Here is a 21,940-nt window from a genome sequence, read left to right on the forward strand (position 1 = left end):
CGGTAAACACTGTATGTTTTTCGAGCTGAATAAACATGTTACATTAAATATAAACACTTTTTTGACCAAGAAACGCCATCTGGCGACAGTTTAGTGAAACGCACCAAGAAAAGATGGTCACTGTTCGCATACTGCACAAGTGCCTTTTGTTGTTTTGTGAACACAAAAAGTGTTAAAACTAAATTAATTTTTCTAAATAAAACATCTGTTTTATTATTTGATAAAACAAGTAGCATTTTCTCTTTTTTAGTTGTTTGTTCCGTAATAACACAAGAAATGTTAAAAACTAAAATAATTTTAAAAAATAAATATATGGTTTCGTTTTTCGTGTCTTCTGTTCAGTTTCGTTACATAATCAACCGTATCCACTTCCAGTAACTTGATTGTTTTCTGAGCAGTGATTTTGTACATTACCTAAAAATATACAAATTTATTTGGGGGGGGCTCGTTTTAAAACTATACCTACCTCAGTATTTTCTTTAATCTTTTATTTTTGAGCAATTATCGAGATTCCTACGACATGATCCTCTCATGTGGGACATTTTTTATTCAAAACTAACACTGACATTACTTTTTTTTTTAACTAAAGAAACTCTTTCAAATAAGTGGAACTACTAAAACCTTACAAAGCTAGGTAGAAAATAAACACTTAGGAAAATTAATTTAAATTTTTAAAACAACAGTAAACAAGTAAAAATACTTTTAAAAAATAATATGGGATAGATTGAAGCGATCCACAGGTAATCATTTTGAGTTCTAGACGAGCCTCTACAAGCCAAGATGCCGCTTTTCAACAAGCCTCAGATTTCTAATGTCCCTCTGGATACTCTAGTAAATTATCTCCTGTCATTTACATTAAATTACATTTACAGTAAATTGCCTGCTAGCAGTGGTCGAACTTACTTGTCTGTTGATGTCTTGTATTCCTTGGGTTCTGACGGTTAAGATTATCATTTGAAATTGACTACCCTACTTGGAGAATGTAAGAGGAAGTTTAAGGAGGTGGTACTGGACGTTGCTTTGGGATCTGGCCTCACTAGGCATGTTCTGGTGCTGGTTGTAGAATCATTGGATCTATCTCTACATCTGAAACATTAGCACCTGCCTTTGAAAGATATCAAATGGATCAGGTATACTCTGACTGGACAATTTGAGTCGGGCACAGATTTAGTGTCTATAGAGGGAATATGAGACTTGATCTAGTGCAAAATTTTGGTCCCTTACAGTTGGTGCATTTTTTTGTGGGGTTGACATTTCTCTGTCTCTGCTGGTCTCATCACCTTTGGTGAGGTAAACTCTTTTTTTTCAACAGACTCTGCCTCTCTCCCAGGGCATTCTCTGTTTTTAAGAGAGATATTTTTGTTGGACTATTTTTAGTGTGACACAATATTGAAAATGTTATTGAGATACTCTTAGTCTTATTGAATGCCTTCGATTATAACTTTTTTAATATTAATAATCACTTAATAAAGATTATTAGTTTGGTTTTTTGCATATCAATTTTTTGTAAAATTTGTATAATTTGATTTCTTATTTCTTTACAGGTTAAAAGTGAGAGAAGACAATCCAAATTAACATGAAAGAATATTTTATTCTTCTGAACTGAGATTATCACTGCTTTCACATTAAAGAATATACATGAATCAACTTGCAGATATGTTATTCTTGAAGAAAAAGATAAACACCACTGAGAAAGCTTATCCTTTTGAAGTGTGTGCAAATGACTATAAAAATATAATATTGGAGGAGTATATTCAAGCAATTCTAAATCACCGCACACTAGAAAAAATATTTGTGAAGTTTGTCGTAAAGTATTTGCAACTAATTCTCAGATTAAACTCATTTATTATTTATGTGTGTGAAATGTGTGGAAGAGCAGTTCTAGTTTAAAGACTAACATTACACATTAAAGAGCAACTGCAAACATGGGCAAAAGCGAAACAGTATTCTTGTAAAGTCTGTGGCAAAGCATTGAGAAAAGAATGCAAACACACACTGGAGAGAAACCTTTTTCTTGTGAAGTGTGTGGTAAAGCATTTGCACAACAAAATAATGTAATGATACACATGCGAACACACACTGGAGAGAAACCTTATGCTTGTGAAGTGTGTGGTAAAACATTTGCTCAGAAAGCTCATGCTATCGCACACATGCAAAGAATACACACAGGAGTAAAACCGTATGCATGTAAAGTTTGTGGTAAAGCATTTGTAACTAAGGGTTTTTTACAATCACACGTGCAAACACACACTAAAGTTAAACCTTTTTCTTGTAAAGTGTGTGGTAAAGCCTTTACACATCAAACTGATGTAATTGTACACATGCGAACACACACCAGAGAGAAACTTTATTCTTGTGAAGTATGTGGTAAGGCATTTGTGCAACAATATAATGTAACGAAACACATGCGAACACACACTGCAGAGAAACCTTTTTATTGTGAAGTATGTGGTAAAGCATTTGCACTACAAAATTATGTAACAAGACATATGCGAACACACACTGGAGAGAAACCTTTTTGTTGTGAAATGTGTGGTAAAGCATTTACATATAAAACTGATGCAACGGTACACATGCGAACACACACTGGAGAGAAACCTTTTTCCTGTAAAGTTTGCGGTAAAGCATTTGTACTACAAAAAGATGTAACAAGACACATGCGAACACACACTGGAGAGAAACCTTTTTCTTGTGAAGTGTGTGGTAAAACATTTACACAGAAAGCTCATGCTATCGTACACATGAAAATAATACACACTGGAGTAAAACCTTAAACATGTAAAGTTTATGGTAAAGCATTTTCTACTAATGATGCGGTAAAATCACACCAGTAAACACACGCTGGAAATAATATAATGATATACCAAAACCAATGTATGGATAGGACATAATTATTATGAAAAGAAAGTAGCTTCAGTCTCACTGAAATAAACCATGCATATCGAGTCACCATAGTAAGCATGGGACAGCATATCCAAAGCTCAACAAATATGACAATAAAAATAGTGAGGGACCAGCATGAACGTCTACTAAAACAAACCTCAATCACAAAGCTTGCTGAAAACTTTGAGGGCGTCAGACTGGAAAATAATGCCGTGTTATATGATGTATTAGCAACACAGATTGCAATAAAAAAAAAAGTACACCGAAATCGAGATAGACAAAAGAAAATAAGGATGGAAACAACATAAAAGAGCAGGAAATGTCATGAACGAGCTTAACCAGGAGCATATAGAATAGGATGCTTCACCTCAATGGCTCAAGAGCAGAAGACTTCCATTTGACGAAGAAAAAGGAATTGGAGCCAGTCAAAATCAGGGCTTATTCACAAATTGATTCAGAAAATTGCTGCCATACAAGCAAATGGCCAATGCAGGTTTTGCCACTCAAGCCACCTAATGTCTGCATTCCCAATCATATTGGCAGGTAGCCTTTACATTCTCCGTCACAAAAAATATGTAAATACCTTCATTGGAAGATCTGTGGAGAGATGCAACTTGGCAGATCGATGAACATCTGGGAACATAAACCACCATTGATCATATCAAACAGAAAAGTGACTTTGGTCTATGACAAAAACATACAGGCGGGCAGATACATAAAAGACAAGGCCATCAAACCAGATATTGTAATATCGAACAAGCCCAAAAGAACTGCACTTACTATTGATGTCACAGTCCCAAATAAGCCTCTGGCCGGCTTTGAGTAGGATTGAAACCGCTATCTTCAGACAATTTCCACTTGGAACCATAGAGATTGGTCTCTGTGCCACGGGCCCCGAAGGGCGATCAACGTGGGATTTTTTGGTCTTATAAATCCACGTTTATTTATTATCTGATTTTCTTTTTTGGTTGTTGTTTCACCACGTTTTTGGCCAAGTAAGCCTCTGGTCAGCTTTGGGTAGGATTGAAACCGCAAAAACGTGATGATACGACAACAACTATGAATGGCAGTAATTGATGAGAATGCAGTTAGGAGATTCAGAGTTCCTATCTGGTTGCAATTATCACCTGATGAAGTCCAGAGGAATAGTTTAAGATATCGTGCAGATTTGCATTAACTTGTACTATTTACCAAATGTATGTTCTCCTATCAGTTTTCCGTCATTAATGTATGTAGTTAATTACTTCTGGTCAAAATAGATTCCTTTGCACAGTAAAGCACGCTATCACATGACACATTGGATTTTTACTCACAGGCAATGTTAATGTTTCTTGTCTGATTCACATCTCTTACAACAGTGTAAAGAGAAATGATGAAATATAAGTCTGAGAAAATATAAATAAAAATCTAGTTGAAGTTCGTCTCTTTCTTCACCACCTCTATGACTGTAAGCTAAAGAGAAATTATGTTAATACAATAGTCTTTAAAGCACTATGAAAAATTAAATTCAACGTATTAGTGTTTTTTTTTAATATTAAAAACTGATTCTGTAATCTCTTTCCAAATTACTACATCGTGTTGAGATTGTTAATCAGAATCGGAATTGTGAATCCGTAAAATCAGAATATTTTGGAATATCAGAATCGAAAACTGTGGTGTCTATTTTCCAAAAATGATTCATTCACATGTTTCATTTTTATCATAATTTTCATTTGAATAAAAATAACACATTTTTATATATTTTAAACTTATTGAATAAAAATAATAAATTTTTATATAATTTAAACTTATTGAATAAAAAATAATACATTTTTATATATTTTAAACTTATTGAATAAAAAATAATACATTTTTATATATTTTAAACTTATTGAATAAAAATAATAAATTTTTATATAATTTAAAATTATTGAATAAAAAATAATACATTTTTATATATTTTAAACTTATTGAATAAAAATAATATTTTTATATATTTTAAACTTATTGAATAAAAATAATACATTTTTATATATTTTAAACTTATTGAATAAAAATAATACATTTTTATAGATTTTAAACTTATTGAATAAAAAATAATACATTTTTATATATTTTAAACTTATTGAATAAAAAATAATACATTTTTATAGATTTAAAACTTATTTAATAAAAATAATACATTTTTATAGATTTTAAACTTATTGAATAAAAAATAATACATTTTTATATATTTTAAACTTATTTAATAAAAAAATAATACATTTTTATATATTTTAAACTTATTGAATAAAAATAATACATTTTTATATATTTTAAACTTATTGAATAAAAAATAATACATTTTTATATATTTTAAACTTATTGAATAAAAAATAATACATTTTTATAGATTTTAAACTTATTGAATAAAAATAATACATTTTTATAGATTTTAAACTTATTTAATAAAAAATAATACATTTTTATAGATTTTAAACTTATTGAATAAAAAATAATACATTTTTATAGATTTTAAACTTATTGAATAAAAAATAATACATTTTTATAGATTTTAAACTTATTGAATAAAAAATAATACATTTTTATAGATTTTAAACTTATTGAATAAAAAATAATACATTTTTATAGATTTTAAACTTATTGAATAAAAAATAATACATTTTTATAGATTTTAAACTTATTGAATAAAAAATAATACATTTTTATAGATTTTAAACTTATTGAATAAAAAATAATACATTTTTATAGATTTTAAACTTATTGAATAAAAAATAATACATTTTTATAGATTTTAAACTTATTGAATAAAAAATAATACATTTTTATAGATTTTAAACTTATTGAATAAAAAATAATACATTTTTATAGATTTTAAACTTATTGAATAAAAAATAATACATTTTTATAGATTTTAAACTAATTGAATAAAAAATAATACATTTTTATAGATTTTAAACTAATTGAATAAAAAATAATACATTTTTATAGATTTTAAACTTATTGAATAAAAATAATACATTTTTATAGATTTTAAACTTATTGAATAAAAAATAATACATTTTTATAGATTTTAAACTTATTGAATAAAAAATAATACATTTTTATAGATTTTAAACTTATTGAATAAAAAATAATACATTTTTATAGATTTTAAACTTATTGAATAAAAAATAATACATTTTTATAGATTTTAAACTTATTGAATAAAAAATAATACATTTTTATAGATTTTAAACTTATTGAATAAAAAATAATACATTTTTATAGATTTTAAACTTATTGAATAAAAAATAATACATTTTTATAGATTTTAAACTTATTGAATAAAAAATAATACATTTTTATAGATTTTAAACTTATTAAATAAAAAATAATACATTTTTATAGATTTTAAACTTATTGAATAAAAAATAATACATTTTTATAGATTTTAAACTAATTGAATAAAAAATAATACATTTTTATAGATTTTAAACTTATTGAATAAAAAATAATACATTTTTATAGATTTTAAACTTATTGAATAAAAAATAATACATTTTTATAGATTTTAAACTTATTGAATAAAAAATAATACATTTTTATAGATTTTAAACTTATTGAATAAAAAATAATATATTTTTTTATATTTTAAACTTATTGAATAAAAAATAATATATTTTTATATATTTTAAACTTATTGAATAAAAAATAATATATTTTTATATATTTTAAACTTATTGAATAAAAAATAATACATTTTTATAGATTTTAAACTTATTGAATAAAAAATAATACATTTTTATATATTTTAAACTTATTTAATAAAAAATAATACATTTTTATAGATTTTAAACTTATTGAATAAAAAAATAATATATTTTTATAGATTTTAAACTTATTGAATAAAAAAATAATATATTTTTATAGATTTTAAACTTATTGAATAAAAAATAATATATTTTTATATATTTTAAACTTATTTAATAAAAAATAATACATTTTTATATATTTTAAACTTATTGAATAAAAAATAATACATTTTTATAGATTTTAAACTTATTGAATAAAAAAATAATAAATTTTTATTTATTTTAAACTTATTGAATAAAAAATAATATATTTTTATATATTTTAAACTTATTGAATAAAAAATAATATATTTTTTTATATTTTAAACTTATTGAATAAAAAATATATTTTTATATATTTTAAACTTATTGAATAAAAAAATAATATATTTTTATATATTTTAAACTTATTGAATAAAAAATAATATATTTTTATATATTTTAAACTTATTGAATAAAAAATAATATATTTTTATATATTTTAAACTACGAGTAAAACTAAAATCCATACAACACCATGCAAGTGCATTTTCGTTTCCGAAAATATATGCACATTTTACAAGAACATTTATGATAATCCGACCTCTGACCTCAACACAAAATCTCTATAGCTTAATATTTAGAGATTTAAAAGAATCTTAATCAGTAATTTTAAGAAGATCAGTAATTATATCGAATTTTAAAAAATATTGGGATCGTCCCATCACTAATAAACACATTTAAATTCGTTCTAAATGATAACCTCTTAACGAATTCCACAAGGGTTAATTCATGAAAAAAAGAATATCTTTGTAAAATAAGATTCAACTAGCAGGAACACCAGATGTTGTCCAAGGTTTGATGAGGATCAACGTATGTTTCGTATCGTACATTTATTTTAATCGAAATCAGTGAAATTGATCATTTTTCAATCAAATTGATTAAATTCATGCTTTTGTGTTAAGACTGCTCTGTGAGGAAACTTCACATGACTCTACGCGGTCATGTAGTTTATAATATTGCACTGTAGGGAACCTTGTCTTGATTTGGTGTAATCTATTTTTATATAATAGCTTCATTAAAGTTTAAAATCTAAAAGTCAAGTATTCTTGTTCAATTGTGCCTAAACAGAAACATTCAATTCAAACGCGCCCCTGTCTTATAAAAGAGCCTACGATTTATTGTATAATATATTTTCATGTAATATCTTAGATTAAAATTAAATATACAATAGATATAAAATATTTTCATGTAATATCTTCGATTAAAATTAAATATACAAAAGATATAAAATATTTTCATGTAATATCTTAATTAAAATTAAATATACAAAAGATATAAAATATTTTCATGTAATATCTTCGATTAAAATTAAATATACAAAAGATATAAAATATTTTCATGTAATATCTTCGATTAAAATTAAATATACAAAAGATATAAAATATTTTCATGTAATATCTTCGATTAAAATTAAATATACAAAAGATATGAAATATTTTCATGTAATATCTTAGATTAAAATTAAATATACAAAAGATATAAAATATTTTCATGTAATATCTTAGATTAAAATTAAATATACAAAAGATATAAAATATTTTCATGTAATATCTTCGATTAAAATTAAATATACAAAAGATGTAAAATATTTTCATGTAATATCTTCGATTAAAATTAAATATACAAAAGATATAAAATATTTTCATGTAATATCTTGGATTAAAATTAAATATACAAAAGATATAAAATATTTTCATGTAATATCTTAGATTAAAATTAAATATACAAAAGATCATAATTCAATTTGGTACTAAACAGAAACATTCATTTCAAACGCGCCCCTGTCTTGTTAAAGAACCTACTTTTGATTTTGTAGGTTTGGCTTTTCTGCTTGTGCGCTGATATAACTTCTCAAATTCACTTGCCATGTTAGGCTTAATACGGACGTTATGTTTGGTCGAAAGTTTTTTCTTTAATCAGGCATTCCGCTTTAATAAATATCTCAGAACACTCTGGATACATATATATATATATATATATATATATATATATATATATAGATATAGATATATAGATAGATAGATAGATAGATAGATACATATATGCATATATACATCATATATACATCATATATGCATCATATATACATATATACATCATATATGCATATATACTTCATATATACATCATATATACATATCTACTTCATATATACATATATACGACTTTAACAAACAAAACACAAACTTATATTTATCTCAGTACAAATTTATTTCAACTCTCTTAGGCATTTTCAAATCAGGAGAGATCGTTAAGTTAGCATTCATAGATACTGAATATAAAGTAAAGGAAAGAATGTTTAAAAAATAACAAATACACACGTGTTTTTATATTTCACTTTTTAATTATAACGTTCTACGAAATTTTTATTTAATAAATTTGGTTTTCTTTGTAACGAATTGGTTATTTAATTATAAAGAATTCATTACCGATCACGTGATAACCTTAGTTTTATAACCCCCTTTCACATTTGTTGATTGATTAGATATTTTCGACAATTTTGCAGTTTGATTCTCGAAACCTATATTAAGTGTAAGGAACTAAATTCGGTAATCACCGTTATTTCATTGAATGTAAATGGATTTAACAGTTTAAATAAGCGGATTTTTTTTTACAAATTAACAAATAATATAATTTAAGAGTTTCAAATGAAATAATTTAATCTATTTTAAAAGCAAAACTTTTCACAAATAAACAATAGAACTTTTTTAATGGATGAAATTATTTTGATTTAAAGGTTCTGCTTATTTAAAACTGTTAATTTATATTTACATTCAATGGCATAACAGTGTTTACAGAATTTAGTTCCTTATACTCAAATAATCACTTTCCACGACATTAATTTCAAGTACTAAAACCAATGCGACTTTTCTCCAAGTAAGAACTGTAACCTAATCGACCATGTCTCTGATAGTATAGATGCAGTTGGTGGTCTTAATCTCCACCATAAAAATTGCCTTGGTTTCTCAGGTTGCACAGATGCAGCTGGATGCTCTATTTATAGCTTCTCTATGATCCAATCTCTCACACGGGCAATAATTATCCCAACTTGTCCCCAGATCAGGAAAACCAGCAAGCTTCACATCTATACTTATTCCTCACCACAGTATCCGAAGATTGTGTGACTAATGTCCACAGTCCACTTGGAAACGCAGACCACCTAGTGGTATCAGTTGACATCAGACTTAAATTCCAACCCCAAGGTGAGGAGCCGTTGCTCAAAACAACAAGGTACTATAAAAGGACTGACTGGGAAGCCATTAGAGAACACATTAGAGATGCCCCATATCTTCTCTCTTCCTGCTGAACAGTGAGACAATTGAGACAACTGAATGGTGCAAAGCAGGCATTGAAGCACATGTTTCCACACGGAAGTATTATAGCAAGCTCCACTCACCCCCATGTTTCACTACAGATTGTGCAGCTGTCATTGCACAAAGATAGCTTGCATTCCGCCGGTTCACACGTCATAAGTCAAACACAAATAGGCAAAAACTTTCACACGGACAGTAATGTTCCCACCTGCAGCCCCCGCCCAAATCATGAACATCAGCAGATTTCAGTTCTAGACGTATTCCTCACCACATTACCCGAGGATTGTGTGACTAATGACCACAGTCTATTTGGAAACGCAGACCACTTAGTGGTATCATCAATTAAACCCAAATCTAAGGTGAGGAGCCATTGCTCAAACCAACAAGGTGCGACCAAGAGGCTGTTTGGAAAGTCATCAGAAAATACATAACAGATTCCCGATGGACCATGGATTTTCTCTTTCCGCTGAATATGCCAATAGAGAAAACTGAATGGGGCATTTAAGCACATGTTCCCACATGGAAGTTTAGTTAATAATGGACACAAGAGGAAGTCTCATTTAACTTTTAATAAACAACTTTATTTGTCATTTTCATTATTAGCGTGTACATGAGAGAAATTGGTTATTAGGAGAGTTCAGTGTCCGTGCGCGCTTGTATTTATAGTAGTCACGAAAAGAGTTCCTTATGAGGAGACAAAGATTAGACTTTAGTAAGACCTGTTGAAGGAGAAAGAAAGAGAACGGTGTTCAGTGTATATGCCGTAGGAGCATGCGTCTGATAATAGAGATGGGACAAAGGGTTAGCGTCTCGTGGTAAAAATGAATATGTGAGTAAAGTGCACGTGGAGCAAATGGGAGGTTTGAAGGTCGCCATGTTAGCTCGTGGTACTCACGTTCGACTTGGGACCAGCTGAAGTCAGTGAGAAAGAGGGTAGGAGTTTCAGATTTCGCCTTTTATGTACTCGGTCACATGATTGAGAACTGGTGTTGATTGGACAAGCCAGTGAGAAAATGGATTTCAAATCTCGAGTCGCAAGAATTAGCTCCTATCTGTGATTGTAGCAAGTTTCAGCTGCTACAGATAACCCCTTGTTCGATTGGTTTTTGGAAGAAAAGCAAAAATGTTTATCGAAATAAAAGAAAGGTTCTTTTATGTGCGTCAGTTGTAATTTTAAAAAAATTTGAAGTAATGAAGATTTTGTAATATGCCCGTCTGTAACAGCTACTTGTAAAATCCGCTTTTTGTTTCAACAAAAGGTCTGATGCTTGTGACTGTGTAAAAATTTGTTTCATAGAATTGTATATAAATTCTTTTAATTTGAACTATTCCAGTGGAAATTGAAGTCGTTAAGTTGCTCATTGCTAAACGTTGGTTACGAATTGTTTTGATGACGAGTTTACTTCGGTGAAGGTTGTGAAAAAATAAATGTTTCGGGTGTGTTCTTCTGTGAAGAGTGTTTTAGAGGGCTAGTTGCCAGTAACGCGTTTTAATTTGACTCGACTGTTCAGTAAACAGTTACTTATTTTTTCTGTGAAAAATTGTTGCTTTTCGGTGAAAAGAATTTTTTTGTGAGATAATTTTGGGTAATGTTTCTTGTAGCAAAGAATATTTACGCCACGTGTGTAAATGAATCGAGTTGACCCATGTTTTTGTTGTTGTTGTTGTTGTAATATCCGCGGTGCACATATAAGTTGGTAATAGAAAACGTAGCATGAAAAACAAATAAAAGTCAAGTGTTAAGAGTGTTTTTGTACATCTTCACTCTTTTTTTTTGTGTAAAAAAATATGTTTTTCTTTGTTTTGTTCATTTCTAGGAAACTATCCAGTTGAAACGTTTTATCATTTTCCATGAAAATGTGGAAAGTATTTCTAGTAAAATGTGTTTCATCTTAAATGTTTTTAGCTTTGTTTATTTGACACGTGTCTTTGAAAATGTTTCAGCTTTTTAGTTTTAAGTGTCCAGCGATGATGTTTTTTTTTCGGTGAAAAGAATGTCTGGTGTTAGAACAATGTTCTAGTGAATTCTCAGGTGATGAGTAGGCACATTTGAAAATTGTTTTTGCTTTTTTGTGAAAAGTGCGTACTTTTTTCTGACGAGTATGCGGTAAAAATGAGTTTTTGAAAGGACAGAATCTTTCAGTAACGTGGAATATTGTTGTTTTTAAGAAGCTAAGAATAACGAAAATAACAAATAAACCCGTCATTGAAGGCTACGTATTCAGGGGTCACTAAATATAAAATAAGAAACAATGAAATGGAGTTTCATTCTATATTAATAAACAACTTTACTTGTCATCTTCGTTATTAGCGTGTATATGAGAGAAACGGGTTAGTAGGAAGGAGTGTTCTTGTATAAAGATAGATTTGATATAATGCCGGCTTGTTGAAGAGAGAATAGTTCCGTTTACACATGTTTATAGCTAGTAGTCGTCAGGTTAAAGGAGAAAAAAAGGGAAAGGTATTCAGTGTGCTTATGTGTTGTCATGTGTATGTGTGTGTGTGTGCGTGTGTGCGTCTGTGTATCAATGAGATCAGTAAGAGTAAAGTCTTCAGTGTATTTCGTGTTGTGGTGGTTGTGTGTATGTCAGTGTATCGATGAGAGCAGTTATGTAACGTGGAAACAAATAGAAGTCAAACAGTCGCCATATTAGCTTGTTGTACTCACAGCTGAAGCCAGGGAGTAAGAGAAAGGAGGTTTGTGATTTTGCCTTTTATGTACTCGGTCACATGATTGAGAACTGGCTTGTGATTGGACAAGCCAGGTAGAAAATGGATTTCAAATCTCGAGCCGCGAGAATTAGCTCCTGCCTGTGATGGTAGCAGGTTTCGGCTGCTACAGAAGTATTATATCAAGCCTCCCTCACCCCCGCGGTTCACTACAGATTGTGCAGTTTCGATTACACAAAAACAGCATGCATTCTCCCGGTTTGTATGTCATAAGTTAAATACAAATGGGCCAAAATTCATGGATGTTAGAAACCATAGCGACAGCCAAAAAAGCTGAAATAACCAGGAAACACACAGAGCCGCAAAAGATAGGAATTCATGCTTTCTAAAACATCTGTAATAGTGTAATGAATAAAGGGCAATCAGTAATTCCCCCACTATACAATAACCAGAAGGTCGCTGCATGGCAAACGAAAAGTTGAAGTTGAACGTCAAAAACCGACATTATTTTTGCACCAAACAAATATGAAAGAAAAAATTAAAAAAGGAGAGAGAGTTATGATTCTGATGTCTTTTCAAAAAGGCATAAAGAAAGAGATAAACATCGGAGTATGATTCTTAATACATTTTATAAAGCGGAAAATCTTGTGTAAACCGGAAATTCCAAATCGTAAGTCCGTAGTAATATGACTTTCGTATATAACATCCCCCACCCAAATCCTTTGATGTTGAGATACAAGTTCTCTTAGTTTGTATGATCTTGCGTCCATCTTGGTTGACGTATGGGTCGTCCTGATTTTGATCAAGCTCCTAATTCTGTTGTTGCTGGATCTGGTGCTCCTGATATTGGTTGATGAAGCTGATTAGATACATTGAATATTTTGTCCGGGTAAACCAATTTCTGTTCTGTTGTTTGTTAGTTGAGGATGCTCTGCAAGGACTATAGTTTCTCATATTGTTCAACCCAAGATAGGGGAACATTCCCTTCCCAAGTTCTTTATACAAGATCTAGTTGACGTATTAATCGTTCTGATCTGGATAAAGCTCACAATTCTGAAGTTGCGTAATCTGGTGTTCATGATCTTGGTTGATGAACCTGCTTGGTACCACTGAATATTAGTAAAGTTGTGCTGCTGGTATCTTTGAACGAGATATCAGCAGTAGTTATTGGCAGATTCGGCGCATACTTCTGTCATTTTCCATTAGTATCCATCAATGTTGAATCACTTTGACTATCCTGGATCAAGTTTTCCTATTATGTATTATTATGTATTCGCACATGATCCCGTATCCATAATTCCTCATACTTGAAAAAAATGCTCTTATTTGGTGGTTCACCAGTTTAGAAGTTGGTGAAGAAGTAATTCTTGCCATGTGTTGTGCGTAAGGTCAGTAAGGCAAGGTATGGGTCATAATTTTCTTTCTGAATTTAAGGACTGTTATGGAGAACTCGGTCATTTCCTTGGTACTACTTACATTTCAATGTACCCAGAAATCAAGCCTGTCAGGAACGCTCCACGGAGCATTCCATTTGTATTAAAGAAAAAATTAAAAAAGAAACTCAAAAGACAGAGTTATGTGTCATTAAATCGGTATTAGATTCAACAGAATGGATATCATCGCTGGTTGTAGTAGAAACCCCCAATGGTTCCCTTCGTGTATGCCTTGACCCACAGAATCAAAACAAAGCTAAAGAAGAGAGCACTACAGGTTACCAACAGCATCAGACATAATACAGGAGAGGACAGGTGCAAAGTTCTCCATTACGCTTGATGCATCCAATACATTATGGCAGATCAAAGTTAATGAAGATAGCTCCAAACTTATTACGTTCGATTCGTTTTTTGGGCAGTACAGATTCACACATCTCTCATATGGCATACACAGTACAGTGAAATATGTCATGCAAAAATCAGCAATTATCGAACATGTTGAAGGATACAAACATTCACAGGATGATATTATCTGGGTAGGTACTCCAGAACTCTTACAAAATTGAAGTTCTGAATGCTATAGGAAAGTCTACAATAAAATGTATTTCGCATATATATATATATATATATATATATATATATATATATATATAAAAAACATTACATGAGAATTTTTTAATTCAAACTCCTCTTACATTTGCACATATGACTGGAACAAATAGAGTGAGAACATTGCGAATGTTACTGCAATAAAGGTGAGCTCCTTCTATCGAGCTAGAAGACTACTCACACCTGAGAGTATCCTGTCCCTCTACAAGGTCACCAGTCGTCCATACACAGAGCAGTTTTGCTACATCTTGGTTAGTACGTCAACCATTAGCCTGTCCCTCTTGGATAGTATCCAGAAAATAGTTTTCAATCTAATAGGTACCACTTCGTCAACACATCTTCTATCGCCTCAATGTTGCATCTCTGTGCTTGTTTTACGAATATTTTAATGGAATTTCCTCTGATGAACTCGTGCCCTCCTCGACGTATATATCCTCGACAAACCTGCTTACCAACAAAATCTCACCCCTTCACAGTCATATATGCCAGAAAGCTTTCTACTCTAAGTTTCTGTCCTTTGACAGCTAGACTTTGATATTCCTTTCCTGCTATCTGCTTCCCTGGCTGTACTGATATGCAGAAGTTTAAATATAACGTAATTTTCTTAATCTTTCCTAGGCATGGTCCCAAAGAGTAGCCCCTAACATACAAGTGGCGATATGCCTTGTTTGGGGTGAACGTGTGTATGAGTAAATAAATGTAAAAATAATGAAAAAATAGATTTTAAAATTTCGTAATCAACTATAAAATGGAATTTTTACTTTAATATAAAATAAGATAAATAATTTTGGTTTTAATAAGAAGCCCCCGACCTCACTATACAAATATCGAATTTTGGATTCAAGTCTGTTTGCTGTCAACCTCCGTTTTGAAACGACTCAAAATCGTGACTACATTGATTTTCGCCACCATCTTTGTTAAGAATTATGCAACTCTCGAGATCATAGCTGCATTGATTCTTTGCCGATTTGATTTACTACCGCCATCTTTGGTCAACATATCTTGCAAGATTAACTTGATAAATTTAATAATTAAGTAAAAAATGAAATTTTTACTTGATAAAATAATTTCATGACGTTTTCCATATGTTCTCAAGTAGCATTTTTAACCTGAATGACATGGTTATGATTTTCAGCACACGTAGCAAGAAAAAAAGTTTCCCTTCAGTGAGTATTCTCATATGTAAATCATCCGCAGCAAAGATGATGACGTTTTACCCGAAACTTTGTGATAAAGATCTTAAGATTCAAGTTTTTTTAATGTCAACCAAAAAACTCTGGTATTTAGTGATATTCTTCCTCTGATCTATGCTCAAGCTCTCATCATTATGGACACTAACTGCAACTACCTCCTCCTTGTCTCATATTAATTTGTAAATGGTTGTAGGTGTTGCTTTCTCGTAGCAACAGTGTTAGGATTAGCATTAGTTGTTGTAATATTTTTAATAAAGATTCGAATGTAATTACTTTACTACACATGAATAACGTCTCTCTCTCTCTCTCTCTCTCTCTCTCTCTCTCTCTCGTGTGCCTTCATCTGTAGTTTAGCATTGGATGTTACTACAAATACATATCACAAGAATAAGGTATCTCTCTTTCTTTCATTTTAGTTTAATCGAAGTCTCCCTGTTGTGTGCACCAGTCCTTGTAAAACGTCAGTTAGCGATCTTGCTTAGGTAGTAAATAATATGTGATTTTCACTATTTAGTCAGGGTCTACTTGTAAGTAAAAATATTCTCATGCCACTTTCCGAAGCCTATCAGATTCCATATGTGTTGGAATCCGTCGACAAACAACTTTCTGACGCCTATCCATACCTATAAATGTTGGTAGACGTCAACGAGCCAGTTTCCGATGCCTATCATAAATCACCCATGTTAGTAGGCGTAAATGAACCACTTTCCGACGGCCATCAACACCCATATGTGTTGGTAGGCGTCGATGAACAACTTTCCAATGCGTACCAACACCTAACCGTGTTGGTAGGCATAGAGGAGCCACTTTCCGACGACTATCAACACCTATACATGTTATCAGGAGTAAAGTCAGAAAATTGGCGAAGAGAAATGTCCTGTCATATACACGCAGTTTTTTCGTGGTATTTGTATGCGCAAGTGTCCTGAAAAAAAATCTGTACAGAGAGATCTTACACAATCGAGAAAATTGTCTAGTAGGCATTCAAGTTCTCTTCTTGTTTTAATTTTCTTATCATTGTTTTTCATGGGGATGGGGCATTCTACGAGATGCCAAACATTCTCTCGTTAATTTAGTTACTCCAACCGAGAGATCTTTTTAAGATTCTAACCATACCTTTAAGTGATATGTTTATATTTCTTTTGAACTTGGTTCACCGGTATATTCACCAGATGCTTTCTGAAATTCTTTTTCATTAGCCCGGTTGTTCCTATAATGAGTGCAATGATGGATACCTTCTTAAGATTCCAGTTTCTTTTCATGTCGTTCAGTGTGTGTTCGCATATGTTTTTTTAATGTAGAATTTGTAGAAAATGAACATCCACATAATTCACAGAAATAAGGTTTCTCTCCAGTGTGTGTTCGCATGTGCCTCGTTGCATTTAATTGATGTGCAAATGATTTACCACACACTTCACAAGAGAAAGGTTTCTCTCCTGTGTGTGTTCGCATGTGTGCCCTTGCAATAGTTTGATGTGTAAATGCTTTACCACACACTCCACAAGGAAAAGGTTTTTCTCCAGTGTGTGTTCGCATGTGTGTCATAACACTAGTTTGATGTGTAAATGCTTTACCACAAACTTCACAAGAAAAAGGTTTCTCCCCAGTGTGTATTCGCATGTGTGCTGTTACAGCAGTTTGATGTGTAAATGTTTTGCTACACACTTCACAAGAAAAAGGTTTCTCTCCAGTGTGGATTCTCATGTGTGATTTTAAATCAGCATTGATTGCAAATGCTTTATCACAAACTTTACAGAAATAAAATTTATCTCCAGTGTGTATTCTTCGCATGTGTATAGTCGCACTAGCATTTTGTGTAAATCTTTTACCGCACACTTCACAAGAAAAAGGTTTCTCTCCAGTGTGTGTTCTCATGTGTGTTTTTAACTCTATATTGGTTGAAAATGCTTTACCGCATACTTTACATGGGCAAGGTTTCTCTCCAGTGTGTGTTCTCATGTGTACCGTAGCACTACTGTGTTGTGTAAATGCTTTGCCACACACTGTACACGAATAAGGTTTGGCTCCTGTGTGTGTTCTAATGTGTACTCTTAATTCAGCATTGGTCACAAATGTTTTATCACACACTTTACAAGAAAATGTTTTCTCTCCAGTGTGTATTCTTTGCATGTGTATTGCAGCATAAGATTTGCTTGCAAATACTTTACCACACACTTCACAAGAAGCAGTTTTCTCTCCAGTGTGTGTTCGCATGTGCGATTGTGCATCACGATTGTTTGCAGATGCTTTGCCACATATTCGACATGAATAAGGTTTGGCTACAGTTTGTGTTTCAACGTGTGATTTAAGGTCAGCATTGGGTACAAATGTTTTATCACACATTTTACCAAATGTTTTTCTCTCCAGTATTTATTCTTTGTATGCGTTTTGCACATAAAATTGCTTGCAAATATTTTGCAACACACTTTACATCTTTTATGTGTCAACGTGTTAGTCTTTAAACTAGAATTGTTTAAACATTTTCCTCCACACACAAGAATAAATAAATGAGGTTTTCTTGTAATTTAACGCTAGAATTGATTGAAAATGCTTTACAACAGACTTTACAAATATGTTTTTCTAGCGTGAGATGATTTAGAATTTCTTGAAGATTCTCCTCCAATATTATATTTTCATAGAAAAATGATTATTTGCGAACATTTCAAAAAGGTAAAATTTCTCAGTGTTTTTACTTTTAACTTCTCACTGAAAAGCTTAAGCCAAGAATTTCACAGGAATAACATTTGTTTTCAATCTCTCCAAATGTATTTTCAAATGAAAACGCAACACACTTTATAACAAATTATTTTCTCCTATGTGTTTTCATAAACATGTTCTTCAGTTTGTGTTTAATTTTTGCAAGTTGATTTATCTATATGATTTCATGAGAAAGCAATATACTCAGTTCAAAGGAATAAATGTTTTTTCTTATTAATTATATGAGTTTATTATCCACTGTAATTTATACCTGTGAATATAAAAGATATAAAATTATACCAATTTTACATACAAAAGATAAAAAATATGTAAGAAATCAAACCAAAAGTCAATAATCTTTGATGCTTATTAAACGACTTCTATCCAAAATCTTATTTCATATTAATGAAAAAGTAATAAAATACGTGAGGAAATCTTTATCATTGTGTTTGAAAATATTTGCTTTAAACAAACAAAGAAAATTAGTTAAGAAATGTGTTACAAATACATTCAAGTATTTCTAATATAACAATTTAGATGTGAACAAAAAAGAAATAAAATTATAAAAATTTTATATAAAAAAATAACTGATATGGAGTAAATGAAGCCAAAATCTAATAATTTTCTAATATTATTAAGTGTTTATTAAACGACTTAATATTCAAAAAACTTATAATTGAAAGCCTTCAAGGAATTTTCTTGCTCACGAGACAAAAAATATCTGAACAACATGTTCAATATTGCGTCACTCTAAAACTGACAACGTCATAACAAAAAATATCTGAACAACATGTTCAATATTGCGTCACTCTAAAACTGACAACGTCATAACAAAAACTTCCATGGGAACATTCTAATCCATGTAATATTCTGATTGTTCCTTTCTTAGTTAATCCGTATGTTATGATTTTGATAATCAGATATAATCAAAACTCTTTAATATGCAAACATGTTACTGTGCAGCACTGTTACTAGCCAACTTCGTTACTATAAAATATATACCAGCAAATCAAATAAAAGGGAATAAATTGCAAACATTTACATAAATTTCCATGTTCATAACAATTGATGATTTTGTTTTCTTTAATTTTGTTATATATACTTAAGAGCACACATCTCAGTAGCTATTAATGTGACACCTGACAACAAGACGATGAATGGGAACGAAAACTACAAAAACAATATTGGATTGACGAGTAGCAACACTTAGTTATCAAACACAAAAAAATAATAAACTAAGAAAAAATGGAAGACGAAAAAACGAGTTATTTTCACTTGACGGATAAATATGCTCGTAACTAAACACTGATATGACACGTTTTTGTATCATCTCCAACTCTTTTTCTCTTTTCTGATAGAGACAAATAGGTGGGTTTTACTCTACATCTAAACTGACGATCACGTCCATACATATTGGTTCTATTAAGATATGGTGACTATACAGAAACCCATCGTTTTTAAAAGATAACAATCTGGGCGTTTATTCTGTCCTTATAATCAGATATGACTAGATATGATAAGCAAGCAGAACTTTAGAAGTGCATCATACAATATCATAGAATTTGTTGATTTTGTACAAAAGGTGCAACAGTGTATGACAAAAATCAGCAGTGAACCTAAGGCATTCGATAATACACTATAGGGGGAAAATGAAATAGGACACATGCTATTAAATTTAAATTATCAATACAAAAGAATATATGTAGAGTCAAAAACAAATGAAAGATGTACTGGGTCAAACTATGGACATGTAGACAGTGTCATAAGAAATTTAAAAAAAAATTCTGTAGGGCAAAAGGTAAGAAAGGTGATGGTTGATGGCTGATGATGATTATGATGATGATGATGAAAGGAAAAACAATTGTTTTACAGTTTGATAATAAAGCATCAGTTAATACATTGAATGAGAAACACGTGATGAGAAAACACTCAAATGAAACTCTTATGTGGAATGAGGCAGAAATGAAGCCATTAAAAAATGTAGGCTTAAAATGATAACACTCCAAAACTGGAAAAAATATGCAATAAAGTTTGTTATTGAAAAAGAAGAATTTCAACAACGCCCCCCCACTTAGGGTTAATAAAATTCAGCAGATTTAGCAATGGAAATGGAAAAATTATATCTGCAAAAAAGATGGAAACTAATCTTCTCCAGAAAACGATGGATGATAAAGCTGAATCACAGAAATACGTGAGCTAAACGTCTCTTATCACCAGCACAGAAACTGATGTCCAGAAGAACAAAATCAATTCTTCCAACGAGAGAGGATCTGCTCAAGACAGAAATACGTAAAAATTTAAATAAGATGTGGAAGCAATAAATAGATGTGGGGAAGTAAAATGCATTGGAATTACTTTAATCATAAAGTAAAACTGATTCAATTGCTTTACACACATCTGTCAGTTTTTATATTAGCAAGGCAAATAGAAAAGTGGAATCTGCTGTGAAGATAGCAAAGAACCTCCGCCAGAATTACTAAAATATTTATACAAGATAATTAAGTGGGGGAGCAAAAGGCAACAAAATTATTTTAATCATAAAGTAAAACTGATTCAATTATTGCAACTCGTAAATGTAGTAAGGATTAAAACAAAACAAAACGTCAGAAAGATTGGAAGAAAACGATTGTGTGGCAAAGACTGGATGAAAAGTTATATTTTGTCAAAGTTAATGGGCAGCTGTTTATTGTTAACTATTCTGTACTTTTACCAAACAATTTAATAAATAAATAAAAATTAGTATAAAACTTTAAAAAAAACACAAAGGTAATAGACCAAAAACAGCAAGATTTTACTATAAGGAAGCAAATTTTAACAAACACGGTTTACTGTGGAATTTGAGTGGGGCATGGGAAATGTAGGCTTAAAATGATAACACACCAAAACTGGACAGAAATATGCAGTAAAGTTTGTTATTTAAAAGGATAATTTCAACACCCCCATTTGGGGCTAATGCAATTAAGCAGACTTATCAATGCAAATGAAAAAATTATATCTACAGAAAAGATAAAAATAATCTCCTCCAGAAAACGATGGATGATAAGACTTATCTTTATCTAGCGATGCTGAATCACAGAAATACGCGAGCTAAGCGTCTCTTATCACCAGCACAGAAACTGATGCCCAGTACAAAAACACTTTTTCCAACCAGAGAGGATCTACTCAAGACAGAATTCTGTAAAAATTTTAATAAGATGTGGGAGCAATAATCAAGTGGGGGGCAAAATGCAATGGAATTAGGTTATACTATGTCAAATTAATAGGCAGGTGCATATTGTTAACTATTC

General features: G+C 30.6%; 1 protein-coding gene and 1 long non-coding RNA gene across 3 annotated transcripts in view; one reads left to right on the forward strand and one right to left on the reverse strand.

Moving 5' to 3' along the window:
* LOC145269818 (uncharacterized) overlaps positions 1-4,287 on the forward strand; it is a 343,013-nt gene extending 338,726 nt beyond the window's left edge. For both annotated transcript variants that reach the window (XR_013865256.1, XR_013865255.1), the window contains exon 5: positions 1,545-4,287. This is a non-coding gene — a long non-coding RNA (uncharacterized LOC145269818). The remainder of the gene's footprint in view (positions 1-1,544) is intronic.
* Positions 4,288-17,045: 12,758 nt separating this feature from the next.
* On the reverse strand, positions 17,046-18,438 carry LOC145269821 (uncharacterized). The gene has a single exon (XM_080125538.1). The coding sequence runs from the start codon at positions 18,297-18,299 to the stop codon at positions 17,196-17,198; it is 1,104 nt and encodes a 367-aa protein (XP_079981664.1). The 5' UTR covers positions 18,300-18,438; the 3' UTR covers positions 17,046-17,195.
* Positions 18,439-21,940: the final 3,502 nt, after the last annotated feature.

Source organism: Euprymna scolopes, chromosome 45 (genome assembly GCF_053919585.1).
Source record: "Euprymna scolopes isolate OS-2025 chromosome 45, ASM5391958v1, whole genome shotgun sequence".
Lineage (NCBI taxonomy): Eukaryota > Metazoa > Mollusca > Cephalopoda > Sepiida > Sepiolidae > Euprymna > Euprymna scolopes.

What these genes read in the sequence shown, in the direction of transcription:
- LOC145269821 (XM_080125538.1), bottom strand. Translation starts at nt 18,299, where the DNA reads ATGTGTGATAAAACATTTGTACCCAATGCTGACCTTAAATCACACGTT.